The 13090-nt window shown below is 54.9% G+C and overlaps 4 protein-coding genes across 4 annotated transcripts; 3 read left to right on the top strand and 1 right to left on the bottom strand.

Moving 5' to 3' along the window:
• Positions 1-1819: 1819 nt before the first annotated feature.
• On the top strand, positions 1820-2428 carry SPSK_04575 (bzip transcription factor; the record flags this gene model as incomplete). The annotated part of the gene is made up of 2 exons (XM_016731377.1): positions 1820-2178; positions 2257-2428. 2 exons carry the CDS (start codon positions 1820-1822, stop codon positions 2426-2428), a joined length of 531 nt encoding a protein of 176 aa, XP_016586017.1.
• Positions 2429-6094: 3666 nt separating this feature from the next.
• SPSK_04284 (uncharacterized protein) lies at positions 6095-7492 on the top strand (the record flags this gene model as incomplete). The annotated part of the gene is made up of 1 exon (XM_016731095.1): positions 6095-7492. One exon carries the CDS (start codon positions 6095-6097, stop codon positions 7490-7492), a length of 1398 nt encoding a protein of 465 aa, XP_016586016.1.
• Positions 7493-9757: 2265 nt separating this feature from the next.
• Positions 9758-10927, top strand: SPSK_04369 (RTA1 domain protein; the record flags this gene model as incomplete). The annotated part of the gene is made up of 1 exon (XM_016731177.1): positions 9758-10927. The coding sequence occupies one exon, from the start codon at positions 9758-9760 to the stop codon at positions 10925-10927; it is 1170 nt and encodes a 389-aa protein (XP_016586015.1).
• A 403-nt stretch (positions 10928-11330) lies between these two features.
• SPSK_04379 (NADP-dependent alcohol dehydrogenase) lies at positions 11331-12486 on the bottom strand (the record flags this gene model as incomplete). The annotated part of the gene is made up of 3 exons (XM_016731187.1): positions 11331-12194; positions 12260-12270; positions 12357-12486. 3 exons carry the CDS (start codon positions 12484-12486, stop codon positions 11331-11333), a joined length of 1005 nt encoding a protein of 334 aa, XP_016586014.1.
• Positions 12487-13090: the final 604 nt, after the last annotated feature.

The raw sequence follows: 13090 nt of genomic DNA, 5'->3' as shown, positions 1-13090 counted from the left end.
CCGTCACGACAGCTTGCAACGGTTTACCTCTCTGCCTCTGACACTCCGACCCCCTACCACACTGCCACAGTAGTATCCGTTTGCTACGCGACCTGCAACGGCTTCAAGGGCTTCCAACATTCGCGCCGTCCAGGAGAGGCCCAGGCGAGGTTAAGGAGAGTGGTCGATCGTCACGCCTGAGGCCTGGTAGCACCGAAACGCAACAGTTGAGTGTACGAGACGGACACGGTGAACAGAAGGAAACAGGATCGGCAGGCTCGGCTGGCCAACCCACGGCAAAAGACGAGGGTCAAATCAAGCGGGAACAAGAAAAGACGACGGGACATCCAAGAAGACTGGACGACCAGGTCTGCATTCGACCCTCGAAAACGCACAAAACGACTACAAAGCAGAACCAGAGCCGCCTGACAGGGAACAGGCCTGCAGTCGGTCGTCCAAGGAGCAAGGGTCTCCTTTGGTGTATGTCTCCATTGTCGTGAGCAACACCGTCATTTTTCTACTCTCCACAAGCAACCCACACACTTGATTTGTTGTCGACAAGAGGGTCCACACCTCCCCCTTTTTTGTCGCGACTGCAAGATACTTGGCTCTACGATGTATGGTATATACAGTGCTTGTTGACAGGCACCACTACGAAAAGCCACAGATTCTCTCCCGGAAGTCACCTGCATGCTGTCGGCAGCCTGTCTGCCTCATCCCACGTCCGTTTTGGTGGCAATCCAATCGTCGTTCACTGCGGCCTGTGTCGCAAGCCAGCAACCCCAAAAAACCGGCTCGGTGACCCTCCCGCCTTGAGATTCCACCCTAACAATAACAAGACACCCACCTGACACGCTCCGCCGCCCCACCGATAATAGCGGCTAGTCTGGCGTCATTTTGCAGTCAACGGAGAATTCAAGCTCAGCCAGTGCCAGCGAACCCACAGAAGCCATCCTCCCACAGAGACACTGCACTGACACACTGAGTCTGGCGCTTGACCTTACGATGACCCTGCAGCACTAGTGGACCCTGCCAGTGACATTGTCCCGCAGACTACCCAAACCCCAGCGGGCCAGCAAACTCCTCAGAATTCAACACCACAGCGACCAAACACTGCTACTACGTTTGGCGCCGTAGAAAGAGAGGTTCTGATCGCCAAAACGTCGCACTGTCCAGCCGAGCAGCTTCGTTTCCGTCGGTATTCCTTCGTGCCTTCTTTTTTCAAGGTTCAGCTTTCTTTTTTGGTGAACTCGCTGCCTTTTGCAACTGTTGTGCTTCAGATTTCCACGTACCACGCGTCAAATACTCGTCTCGCCTCCTTTGTCATCTATTTCCACGTTTTCCCTGTCCACCACTTCCCGTGCGTGAGCGTGTTTCCTGTTTGGTGGTGGCGAACCCAACGCCTGGCACTCGGCAGCTGACGAAATCGCTGGACCCTGTTTTCTCTGTTTCAGGCCCACGACGCCCATCAATTTCTACGCTGTTTCTCCCTCTTTTTTTAATCCCCCATCCTCTTGTTTTTCCTCCCTAGCCTGTTGATTTTGCTCTCCCATCTCTGTCCCATTTGGTTCCTTTCTTCAGCTACTTCTTCGATACATTTCTCTTTTCTTCGTTCTTGTCCTCGCGTCCTGATCTCAGCTTCTTCGCATCGCCCTTTGTTTTTCTTCGTCGACTCCCTCACAGCACGTCACCGCCCACATTCGCTTGACCAACCCACTAACCAACACTGAACACACTGTTCCGAAATCAGCGAGCTCGTCGCCGCTTCCGAACAACGAACAACGTCGCCTCACATTTCTTCCTGTACCTACTCCCACCGATTTCCAAAATACACGTCAACATGGACGATGAACAGCCTCCCACCTCGCACATTACGATACCCGAAGAGGAGGCCCAGGGCACCGATTCCCAAACTGCGTCGCGCCCGACAGCACCCGCGATCGAACGCAGCGACTCTTCATCTACCTCCTCCGATGGCAACACTACACACGCCAACACCATCCATGCTCCGGTACCAACAAGACCGCGGTTGCCGAACCGCAAGAGCAGCGGTACCATCATCGTGCCCCGCGACTCCGAAGAAGCGTCACGACCAATCGAGACGAGATTAGATCCCGGCGACGTGCGCGCAATGAGTCCACGGCGGACGAGCGAAGACCTCGAGCAGCTGGGCCGGCAAACACGCGCAGAAGTCCGAAAGTGCGTACCCGCCTACCGACACCGTCATTTTGCCTGTGACTTTGTATAATAGACGACTGACACTGACACTCTACACAGGCACGCAAAGATGCTCCAAGACTCGCTGCTCATGATTTTCCACCGTATCCAGGCTGTCAAGGAAGAACACGACAAGCTCGACAACAACAACAAATTTCTCCAGAAATACATTGGCGACCTCATGACGACAAGCAAGATCACGTCAACAGGAGGCGGTCGCGGCAAGAAATGACAGACACGAGGTCCCGGCGGCTTGCAGCAAGTACGAAGTGGAGGTTGATGGCGGCAGGAAAGGCGAGCCGGTGCCAAGGGTCCTTCACATTGGACGATACGATATGGCGGCGGTAATACGACAAACGCTTTACTGCTTCCACACAGGCGGAAGAATGGCTACGGTTCCACCAGCTTACGGTGGCGGCCGCTCTGCATCCCTCTTGGGCACACCGGCTGCAATGACGTCAACTGCGAACACAGCTTTCCGCCTGCGCCTGCGCAGTATCACGTCTTCCCACCCATCGCTGTGCGTATCGTGGGAACCCCGTTACAAAGTCGACGAATCTCACGGCCTGCCCATCGTTTGCTCCGGCATGAATCGCCCGCTCGGACTGCTGTACTTTGCCTCGATGTACCGATACGAATTTTTTTTTGTCTTTTTGGGTCATTACTCGGCGCCTTCGATACACTTTTGGCTTTTACCATTGCGATTTTTTGGGGGAACGGTCCCCGTTTTGCGTTGATGTCTTCATATTACAGCCTTTCCTTATTGTCTTTCCTTTTAGGGTTCGTCATATTTCTACAAGGTGTTTTGTGGAATTCTTTGCATGTCGACTTTACGTCAAAACGACGCGGCATGACCACTTCACAAAATTCCATCCATGGTTTATTACAACACATTCCCTCGCAGCATCTCGAGAGACGATACACATGCGCTCGAGCCGTCTTTATCCCCCGTGTCATCTTCCAACTTTCCTCTCTCAGTCTTACTGGATGATACGATTCGGAACACTTTATACCCACACGTTTTGGTTATGGACGCGGAGGGTTCCTTTTTTTACTTGCAATTTAGCAATCATTACGCAGGCAATCGACCTTGATGAAGACGGCAAGATGTCGACCCAATTGCGCTCCGGTTCCATATACCGATTTTTCGCTACGGATGACAACCAGGTATGACGACCAGTGATGGCGGCCTCAGAAGCCTTGCCGTCATTTCTGATACCCGAATACCCAGCCACTCCCGCGGATGTTACCTTTGCCACTCATGTCGGAATAGGAGAGATTTGTTCAAGCGTCTGTTGGCGTTGCTTTTTACTACAAGTTCCTTCAAAATTGCCTTGCCGTTTTAGGTGTTGTTACTTTAGCGACTCTTACAGCATAGCACTGCATTCACACGACTGCGTTGAGCTGCGGTGCGTTTTGTTCATTCCCTTACCGACTGTTTTCTTGATGCGTAGCACTCGTTGCGCTCGTTCTCGTTGGTTCCTCTCCCTCCTGTACGGAGTACGCCGTATCTTGAGACTCTTTCAAAAATACGTTTTATTTATACGAAGGACGGCCGTGACTGTGACCCCTGACTAAATTGTGTGTGTGACCGTGTGGATTGCCATTTCACGCCAACATGTTCTATGGGAATACAGAATGGTCCGTGAACGTGATGGTCGTTTGTGAAAGGCAGCATGCATACGAATTACGAATGTATGCAAATGCAGAATGCGGCCGGCCGCCGTGGAACAGACATTGCGTGGGGTTGGTTTGTGCTGTGGATCGATTTGCTGGTTGGCGGGCGTTGATTGGCGGGGGCAGTTTTTGGGGGGCTTTAAAAAGGGGGGCTTTTGCAAGGATTATTTCTTGTTGAGAGGCAATGACGTCACTGGACCCCTGAAGCCGAAAAGAACAAAGGAGGGCAGGTAGAAAAAACAAACTCGTCATTATTTTTTCGCTCGGGTCCCGTTTGTACCCAAGGAGCCTTTGGCGCGTATGGTCCTCCTGAGCCCCCCTAAGAAGTGCTTGTCGAGACAGCGCAATTGCTTTTGCCTTCCGCCAAGAACGGCCGCCACTTTTCCTCTTTCTTTTTTTCTTTTGCATCTTTTTATTACGAGCCTGCCAAGCCTGCCTCGCCATACAGGCGAAGGCAGAGGAATGAGCCTCGTCTAAAAAAAAGCAAATAATAAAGGATTTTGTCCGTCACCTCTGGTGACAAAGCACCGTGTCCATTTGTGTTTCGCCTACTTTCTTCGTATTCCTTCCCTCGCCTGCGGCCAATTCGGCGTCTTCTTCACCTTGCATCGGTTTGTCTGTTTTTAATGTTCACACGCCCCATCTCTCTCCAGGTAATAAACGAAAAATTGCGACTTGTACAAAAAAAAGTGTATGAACTTCTTAAAAGACGGAGTCAAAGAGTCTGACGAATGAGGTCACCTTACAGCAGTACAAATAAGACTGTGCAGCTGGCAGGTTCTGTCCTACGTAGACTGCCTAATGACGCATATCAATATCCTCCATCAAATCCGCTGGCCCTCCTGGCGCTGCACGCATCTGCTGCGCGTACCCCTGAGTAAGACAAAACTCATCGCAGCCTTTTGTGTGGCACGAGGTAACGTGACAGAGCTTGCCAATGATATGACATGACTCTGACAGAATAGTTCGTATTCACCTGAACAAGATACATGCACGTCATAGGCGGCCGTACATTTCAGGCGAATATTTCTATTTCTATTATTTCTATTTCTATTTTGTGGCTAATTGAAGCTTCGCTCTACGTTTTATCGTCTTTTAAAAGTAGCGACAATGACAGAAGTCGCTAATGATAACAAAAATGTATATATATAAAAACCATACATCCGTCAATATTGAATAATGGAGCAGCAATATTCTGATGCCCAAGACGAGCCAAACAAAAGTCTACGATTGTCGAAACAAGGACAGCACCAAGTCAATAGTTTCCTAAACCCGTCAATTACTTACCACTTCCCCTCCGGGTAAAACGAGGGGAAAACGTGCACGGCAGACATATTTATGACCTGATCCAACCGGCTATATTTACGGCATCCAACAACGTGACATGAGTGAGACGTTTTCTGGAACATGTCTTTTGGCATGCACTTGTATCTATCGGTCGACCATCTTCATTTGATCGGAAATCGCGAGCCGTCGATAGTACCTTTTGTATTGCACAATCTGACAATCGGACAACGAGTGAGAGACTATATTGACAATAAGCGGGTTGTGTCTTTTTCTTATTATTTTTCTCTTTTCCCTCTCTTTCCTGTCACGTTTGTTTCCATCTCCACCTCGCTTCGCTTTGCTTATAGTTGCAGGTACAACCGAAAGCTTGTGTTGTCTTCTCACCTGTCAATATAAACTACAGATCCCCCGCCTCGTCTAGACTTTCACGCCGTGTATCCATAATCTCCCGTCTGTTTCTCCGCGAGAATAACCGCCGTAAAGGCTGGGACCGACAGTGGGTCGGCTTTTTTTACCTCAATCTGATGATTGCAATTCATTTACTAGACGACATCACGGCATCTGTCGAGGAAACGGAATATAGGGCCACGGGATATAGAGCCGAAGCTATTCTTAGTCGCGTCTTCGGGACGTCGTATATTGGGAGGTATTTTTGGCTTTTTGGCTCCCTGTTGCATCCTGTTCCTGTTTTTGTCTCGGGAAGCGGAGAATGAAGAAAAAGCTTGGTCAACCTATCTGCCCCGAAGCATGTCCGTCTGAACTTTCTTATATGAAGGGTGGTGACCCGGCGCCTTGTTGGTTGCCAAGCACATTTCGTCTCCTTGTTGGGCAAGTGTAGTCGAATCCGACGCCTGTATTGACCAGGATCTACATCAGCCAACTGTCGCTGACTTCTACACTGTCTGCCTTTTTTGCGTCTACACTCTACTGCAACATGACTTCACTCAAAGCCATTGGCCTCTTGGCCCTGGCCGTGGGCAGCATGGCCGGCCCTATGCAGCGCCGCGCGGACGAGGACCCGGCCGCGTCGACCACGGAAACGGCCGTCGTGACAGCGCCCGCGGCGCCGTCCGTGGAGGTCGTGACGGTGACGAGCACGATTGTCCGCACGCGCTGGACATCGACGCAGGTTGTCGAGGCGACGCTCAACTGCACGGGGTACGTGTACGCGACGGCGGCGGCCACGTCGCCCGCCGCGCCGCCTGTGGTCGTGACGACGTCGGCGTCGGCGGCCGCGCACAACAAGAACAAGCGCCAGGCGGAGTCGGGCCCATCCTCGCCGCTGGTGACGCCGACACCGGTCGCACCGACGAGTGCGCCGGCCGTCCGCACGCGCACACGCACCGTCTACGCCGTGAAAACAGAGACGGCGGCTACGCCGTATCTGCGCACACGCTACGGCTGCAGCACGACGCTGGCGTACGCCTTCACGGTGGACACGACGACGACCGTGGTGATCCCCAAGACGGTGTATGCGTCGACGGCGACGGCCGCGGCCCAGATTACGTGCCCTGGCGTGGGCGGCTTCCCGTACAGCGTCGGCGGTGGTGGGTTCGGCGGCGGGTTCGGCGGCGGATTTGGTGGTGGATTTGGCGGTGGATTCGGTGGCGGAGGTTTCGGTGGCGGTGCTGGTGCTGGTGCTGGTGCTGGTGCTCCCGCGCCTGCGCCTGCGGCCGCCCCGACCGCCGCTCCAAAGAAAGAGAACCTGGAGATACTCCCGGCACCCGAGACGGTGTATGTGCCCGCGGAGAACTCGTCCTCGGCCGCTGCGCCGCCCGCGACAACGTCTGCGCCTGCGGCTGGTTCCGTGGTGGTCTCGACGACGACGGTCCACCTCACCAACACGGCCTACACCCAGGCGGTCGTCAGCGACACGGCCGTCGCGACGGTCACGTCGTACGCGTGCATCCAGCTGCCGTTTGACGCCACCGTGACGCGCGCCGCGACCGTGACGTCGTGGTCGTCGACGACGACGGTCACCAGCCTCATCAGCTGCGCGCAGCGGGCGGTGCCGGCGGGCCCACCGGGCGCGAAGCCGACGGCGAGCACCCTGGCCGGACCGGCGGGTGCGCCGCACAAGCGGCAGGCCGCCGAGGCCCCCTCGAAGCCGGCCCCCACGTCGTCCGAGACAGCGGCACCGGCGCCGGCCGCGCCGACAACACCAACGTACCACCGCACGACGTACGTTGTGTCGACGGCGACGGTCGTCCCGACGGGCGTGTCCACGCACGTGGTGTACAGCTGCGCGCCGGCGAGCGAGACAACGGTGGCACCCGCGAAGCCGACGTCGGCGCCTGCGCCCGCATCAGCCCCCGAGTCGGAATCGTCGTAAGAGGGTTGGAGGTGTCGATGGAGAGTGGGTTGGTGGGTGGGTGTCTGTGTCTGTTATATCGGCTTGCCTTCAATTCGTACCGCATTTTTTACCTTTCGATTAATTCCAGTCTGAACCCGCTTCGGCAGTTGACAGAGATACGAATAAAAAGAAGATACAGCATGTGAGACAGAAGACGTGACAAGGAAGACGTAAAAGAAGGTTGAGGCAAAGGGGAGAGCATCTCTTTTCGAAGAATTCTGCAAGGCAAAAAGAGCTGCGACGGCTCAAGCCACAGCCTTGGCCATGTAGACGACGTATTGTGTCGTGCACGTTTGTAAATCATCCAAACATTGACAGTCGATTGGGCTGCGGCTGTCGAGACCGAAGCTGGCATTTCTTTGTGAGATGAATGGACTGGCAGACTGCCTAACTCGTTTGCGGTAGTGTTCTATTTTTGGCTCAGCCACTGCAACAGGGTCTTCAGCCCACTCGGACAAACATTCAGGCCCTTACGAGGCCCTACGACTGCTGGCGCCGCACTTGTCTTGCGGCGCTGTAGGGCCATTCTTTGTTCTTTGGTAGCGCCAATTCCCCCTGTAATTGCATCGTAGGGCTGCTGTGGAAATAAGGTTTCGCATCGATCACAACTTTGTTTTCTCAAGTCTCACTCGTCTCAGCCAATCCCGGCTGTTGTCGCTTTACGCGGTAGCCTCGTCTCATCTTTTTACACATTCCATTGTCCTTTTCTGCGCTTCCATCCTCCATGGCTTTGCATGGTTTGTTCAGCAGCGCTACGCTTGGCATCCCGGAATAGCACTAATAATTTGGCTGCCTGAAAAGGATGGCCCCATCCGCGGCTCCTTACACCGTCTTCTCCGTCTTGTCTTTTCCCTTTCTGCGTCCACTCGTCTCACGGTCCCTTCTCCGGTTTCTGAAACTCTGCTGCCTTGCGCTTGTTGTCGCAGTTCCAGTCTGCTCCAGTCTTTCCCGTCTTCAGCCCTGTTTATTTTTAAGTATTGTAGTTGCATTGTCGATCGTCAATTTCCACATTTCCCTTTTGCTCATTCCAGGAACAACGCAGTCGACACTCGGGCATCGGATTAGGAGCGCGTTGAGCGCGTCCATTGACTGCTCATCCGAGGCTGGTCAAGCATCTTGGAAAGAGGCAAAGAAAAAAAAAAGTGCTGCATGGCCATGGAGTTCGTCACTGCCAAACAATTGAATTCTAGCCTTTTGCCTCTCTCGCGCCTCTCCCTCCTCCTCTCTGCCAGACGCCGTACTCTTCAAGACAATCGCATCAACGTAGACCTGACACACGCCCGTCCACAGAAAGGGTGGGGGGCTGGGCATTGCTGGCGAGATGAGCCAGTGACAAATGGCCGGAGTCGAATTCGGAGTCAAATTCGGAGTCGAATTCGGAGCCAAATCCTCTCGCCATTTTGGCTCGGCTGGCCCTGACAAGCCCGCCTCACCAAAATAGCAAAACACGGAGAGCATTGGGCTGCCAATAAACGCGCATGGTGTACAGGGCCCCTCTCGATCGGCACGCTGTGCAGTACATGTACAAGTAAACGCAGGGCCATCGCGGCTGTCAAAGACGGCACTGTTCGAGTAGCGACTACACATCAAGACAAGCGCGAGTGAGACTGTCGATCGACGCCAGCGTAGTTATGTGCACGGATACGGAGCAGATTCAAGCCTGCTGCCGAATTCTGCGGCCGGGGTCCCAGTAAAATTAACGTTTTCCGTCCCGACTGTATGTTAGAGGAGTATGGTTCCGGTGCGGGCTTAGTGCTGCTAAATTAAGTTTATTCGTCTGCCTGGCGACCAGCGGCAGGGGCAGCCACACGACGATCTCGCCTGACAAAGGGAGCCCCTGTGTAAGCCATGGCCGTCTGAAGGATCACAAAGGATCAGGCCAACCAATGAGGCGGGCGCGTTGTGCAGATTGAAAACAGAAACTGTCCATGCATGTCGTATTGTCGTATGGACGTTTGGTCGTACGGTTGTTTCTGTTGAAATACTTTCAAGGCTTGATGGACACTGTCAATCTCTACAATCCAAAGTCTGCAAGATGGATATAAACCGTTGTTGACATCCACCTTTTTTCTTTTTCTGTTCCATATCTCATCTCTTCACACTCGCACATCACCAAACACAACTCAACACAACTCAACACATTTACCAGTCTCATCACACCCCTGCTGCACTTGAACGTCTTGTCCTTTCCCCTTATTTTCCTTTCCTTTCACTTCTCGTGTCCTCCCCCCTCCCATCTTCACAATGTCTGCCACCCCTTCGCCAACAGTCGCATCGTCGGCCTCCTCCACATCCGCATCCGCATCGCCTTCCTGCACAACCGCCGTCCCCGGCAAGTACGGCAACGTGCCCATCGACGCCTGCAACTCCTACTACAACTTCAACCCCGACTTCGCCCCCGCCGTCGCCACCGCCGTCATCTTCGGCCTCCTCACCCTCACCCACCTCGTCCAGGCCATCGTCTACAAGAAACGCTATGCGTGGGTCATCATCATGGCCGCCTCCTGGGAAACCCTTGCCTTCATCCTGCACGCCATCGGCGCCCACGACCAGCAGAACGCCGCCTATTCCACGGCCTACACGCTGCTGTTCCTGCTCGCCCCGCTCTGGATCAACGGCTTCGTCTACATGACCTTTGCGCGCACCGTGTATTGCTACGAGCCCGACCACACCGTCTGGAAGGTCAAGGCCGTCGGCATGAGCAAGATGTTTGTCTGGGCCGACGTCGTGACCTTTATCATCCAGGCCGCCGGCGGCGTCATGGTCACGCCCGGCGCCTCGGCCAGCGTCATCAAGATTGGCATCGACGTCTACATGGCCGGCCTCGGCTGCCAGGAGTTTTGCATTCTCGTCTTTGTCGGCCTCATGGTCGTCTTCCACCGCGACTGCCTGCGCCTGGAGCGTCTCGGCGTCGAGACGCCGACCGGCATCCTGCGCGGCTGGCGTGGCATGCTCTACACCCTCTACGTCATCCTGGCCCTCATCTCCTTCCGCCTCTTCTACCGCATCGCCGAGTTCGCCGGCGGCATGAAGCCCTCCAACCCCGTGCCCTTCCACGAGGCCTACGCCTACTTTCTCGACGCCTTCCCCATGGCCCTGTGCCTCCTCCTCCTCGCCCTCATGCACCCCGGCCGTCTCCTGCGCGGACCCAACGCCGACCTCCCCCACATCTCGCGCAAGGAGCGCAAGGCCGCCAAGGCCGCCAAGAAGGCCGCCCGCAAGGACGAAAAGGCCCAGCGCAAGGCCGAGAAGCAGCAGCTGGGCACCGGCAAGGGCCACGTCGAGCTGCAGCAGATGGTGCCACAGGGCCCGCAGCAGCACGCCTACCAGGGCTACCAGATGCCCGCCGGCTACCACGAGCAGCACGACAACAGCAGCTCCGAGAGCGTGCACATTCCTTCTCACTATGTGTGAGAAAGCAGGTGGTGTGGTGACGAGGAGGTAGTGACTTTAGCTGGTCGAGGGATGTTGCGAGAGGCCTTTGCATTGACGGGATATACATGATGTTTTGATTGCTTGGCGTGGCGTTTGATGGTAGCTTGGGTTTCTTTTGGTTCTCCTAGACTGGGTGCGCTTCATTTGATTTCTTCATTCTTCAACCGGTGTTCTGGCATTGGCAGTTTTCCTCTGTTTCTTTTGTACGAATCGATTGCAACAATATATACCCAACACATACTTTTCAGCCACCTGTGATAATGTGACATACTTCGCCCAAGTAGTAGCCCATCTATAGTAAATACCAGTAACGCTCTCTCATCTTGCCTGTCTCTATACTAATGAATATTCATCTCCCGCGCACAACAAAACAACAAAGAACCTAGGCGGATGGCACGAGGACACCACGGTAGGTCATCTTGCCGGCCTCCAGCTTGTCAATCGCTTCCGTGATGCCCTGCTCCGTCATCGGGAACGTCTCTGTGATGGGCTTGACGCCATGAAGCGCCGCAAACTTGAGCATCTCCCGGTGCACCACCCGGTCCGCCACGAGCGAGCCCTGGACCCGGATGCCCTGGTTAATCAGCGGCATGTACGGAATCACCAGGTCGCCCGCCGACACCGACAGCGGGTAGACCTGCGACCGCATGCTCATCATCGGAAGCAGCGTCTCCCACTTGGGCTGCACCGACGACGTCACCAGCAGCCGGTCAATCGTCCAGCCCTCGCCGTCGTCGCCCAGCGTCTGGCCCTCGTTGGTCGCCACAAACTTGTGCGCGCCCAGCTGCTGCGCCTGCGCGCGCTTGGCGCTCGACCCGGACAGCACCACCACGCGGCAGCCCATCTTGGCCGCGAACTGGATCGCCAGGTGGCCGAGGCCGCCAACGCCCAGCACGCCGACCGTGGCGCCCGGCGCGAGGTCCTGGAGGGCCGCAAACACAGTCGCGCCGCCGCACTGGAGCGGCGCCGCGTGCTCGTCGCTGAGGCCCTCCGGCAGCTTGTGCAAGAACGCCTCGCGCCACACCGCGTGCGACGCGAAGCTGCCCTGGTCCAGGTTGGCGGCGCCGTACACCTGGCGGCGGGCGCAGTAGGTGTCGTGGCCGCTCAGGCACTCCTTGCACCGGCCACAGGCGCCCGTCTGGTAGCCCCAGCCGACACGGTCGCCCTTGGCCAGCGTCTGGACATCCGGGCCCACCGCCTCGACGACGCCAGAGCCCTCGTGGCCGAGGACCATGTCCTTATGTGTCTAGAGAAGGAGTGTTAGCGAGAGCCGTGAGGGATTGGTGAGAAAGAGAAACGGGCTGGACGAACGTAGTGGAGATCTGTATCGTGTTAGTAAACGTCCGATTGTCAAGTATGTGAGTGTGTCCAGTTGAAAAGCCAGAAAACGTCGGGTAGGCCAACTCACCAGTGCCGCACAGGCCAGACGCGGTCACGCGCAGCAGCACCTCGTCGCCGCGGAGCTCATCCGGCTTGGTCGTCGTGCTCTTCTTGATGGCGCCCTCCTTGGAGCCCTTGTAAACGGTGAATGAAGGCATGATGAAGTGGAGTGGGATGATTTTGTATACGAATAGAATACTGGATGAGAGTTGAGGGTGTTTGAAGGTTGATGTGTGATTGCTTGGTATTGTATTGTTGTTGGTGATGTCGATATCGTTCATCTACTTCTCGAGAGGTGGGCTCGACGAGGTCTTTTATATCCATCTTGAATTCTACAAAGTTCCACAATAAGTCATCGAAAACTAATAGACGAAATCTGTCAGTTCAGCCCCATCTGTTACAAACGTGGCCACGTCTTGATTTTTTTTTGGTCTCAACGTTTCCCGTCTGATCCGAATTTGTTCATGTTTGTTACAACGCCCTTGGACTTACAAGTGGAACATCCAATTAGACGCTGCAGGCAGTGGTTGATTACTGAAGACCACCTCCTTGGAGCAGTTCCGAGATTAGTAAAAGTGGAACATGCCAACAGGGATTTGGACAACTCCGCACGGTAATACACTGGAGTTGCTCCGCACCAAGCACCTTTCGAAAAAAACGTAGATCCAAATTCTGCTATCCACCCAATGGGAAAGCCTCCAGCAGTCCTAAAATTGGGTCACGGAGATCTCCTCAAACAGGATGGCCAGCTTTTCAAACGCT

The sequence above is a fragment of the Sporothrix schenckii genome (genome assembly GCF_000961545.1).
Source record: "Sporothrix schenckii 1099-18 chromosome Unknown Cont47, whole genome shotgun sequence".
NCBI classification, from domain to species: domain Eukaryota; kingdom Fungi; phylum Ascomycota; class Sordariomycetes; order Ophiostomatales; family Ophiostomataceae; genus Sporothrix; species Sporothrix schenckii.
Note: the sequence above shows the minus strand (reverse complement) of the source record. Positions and strands in the feature narration are given on the sequence as shown.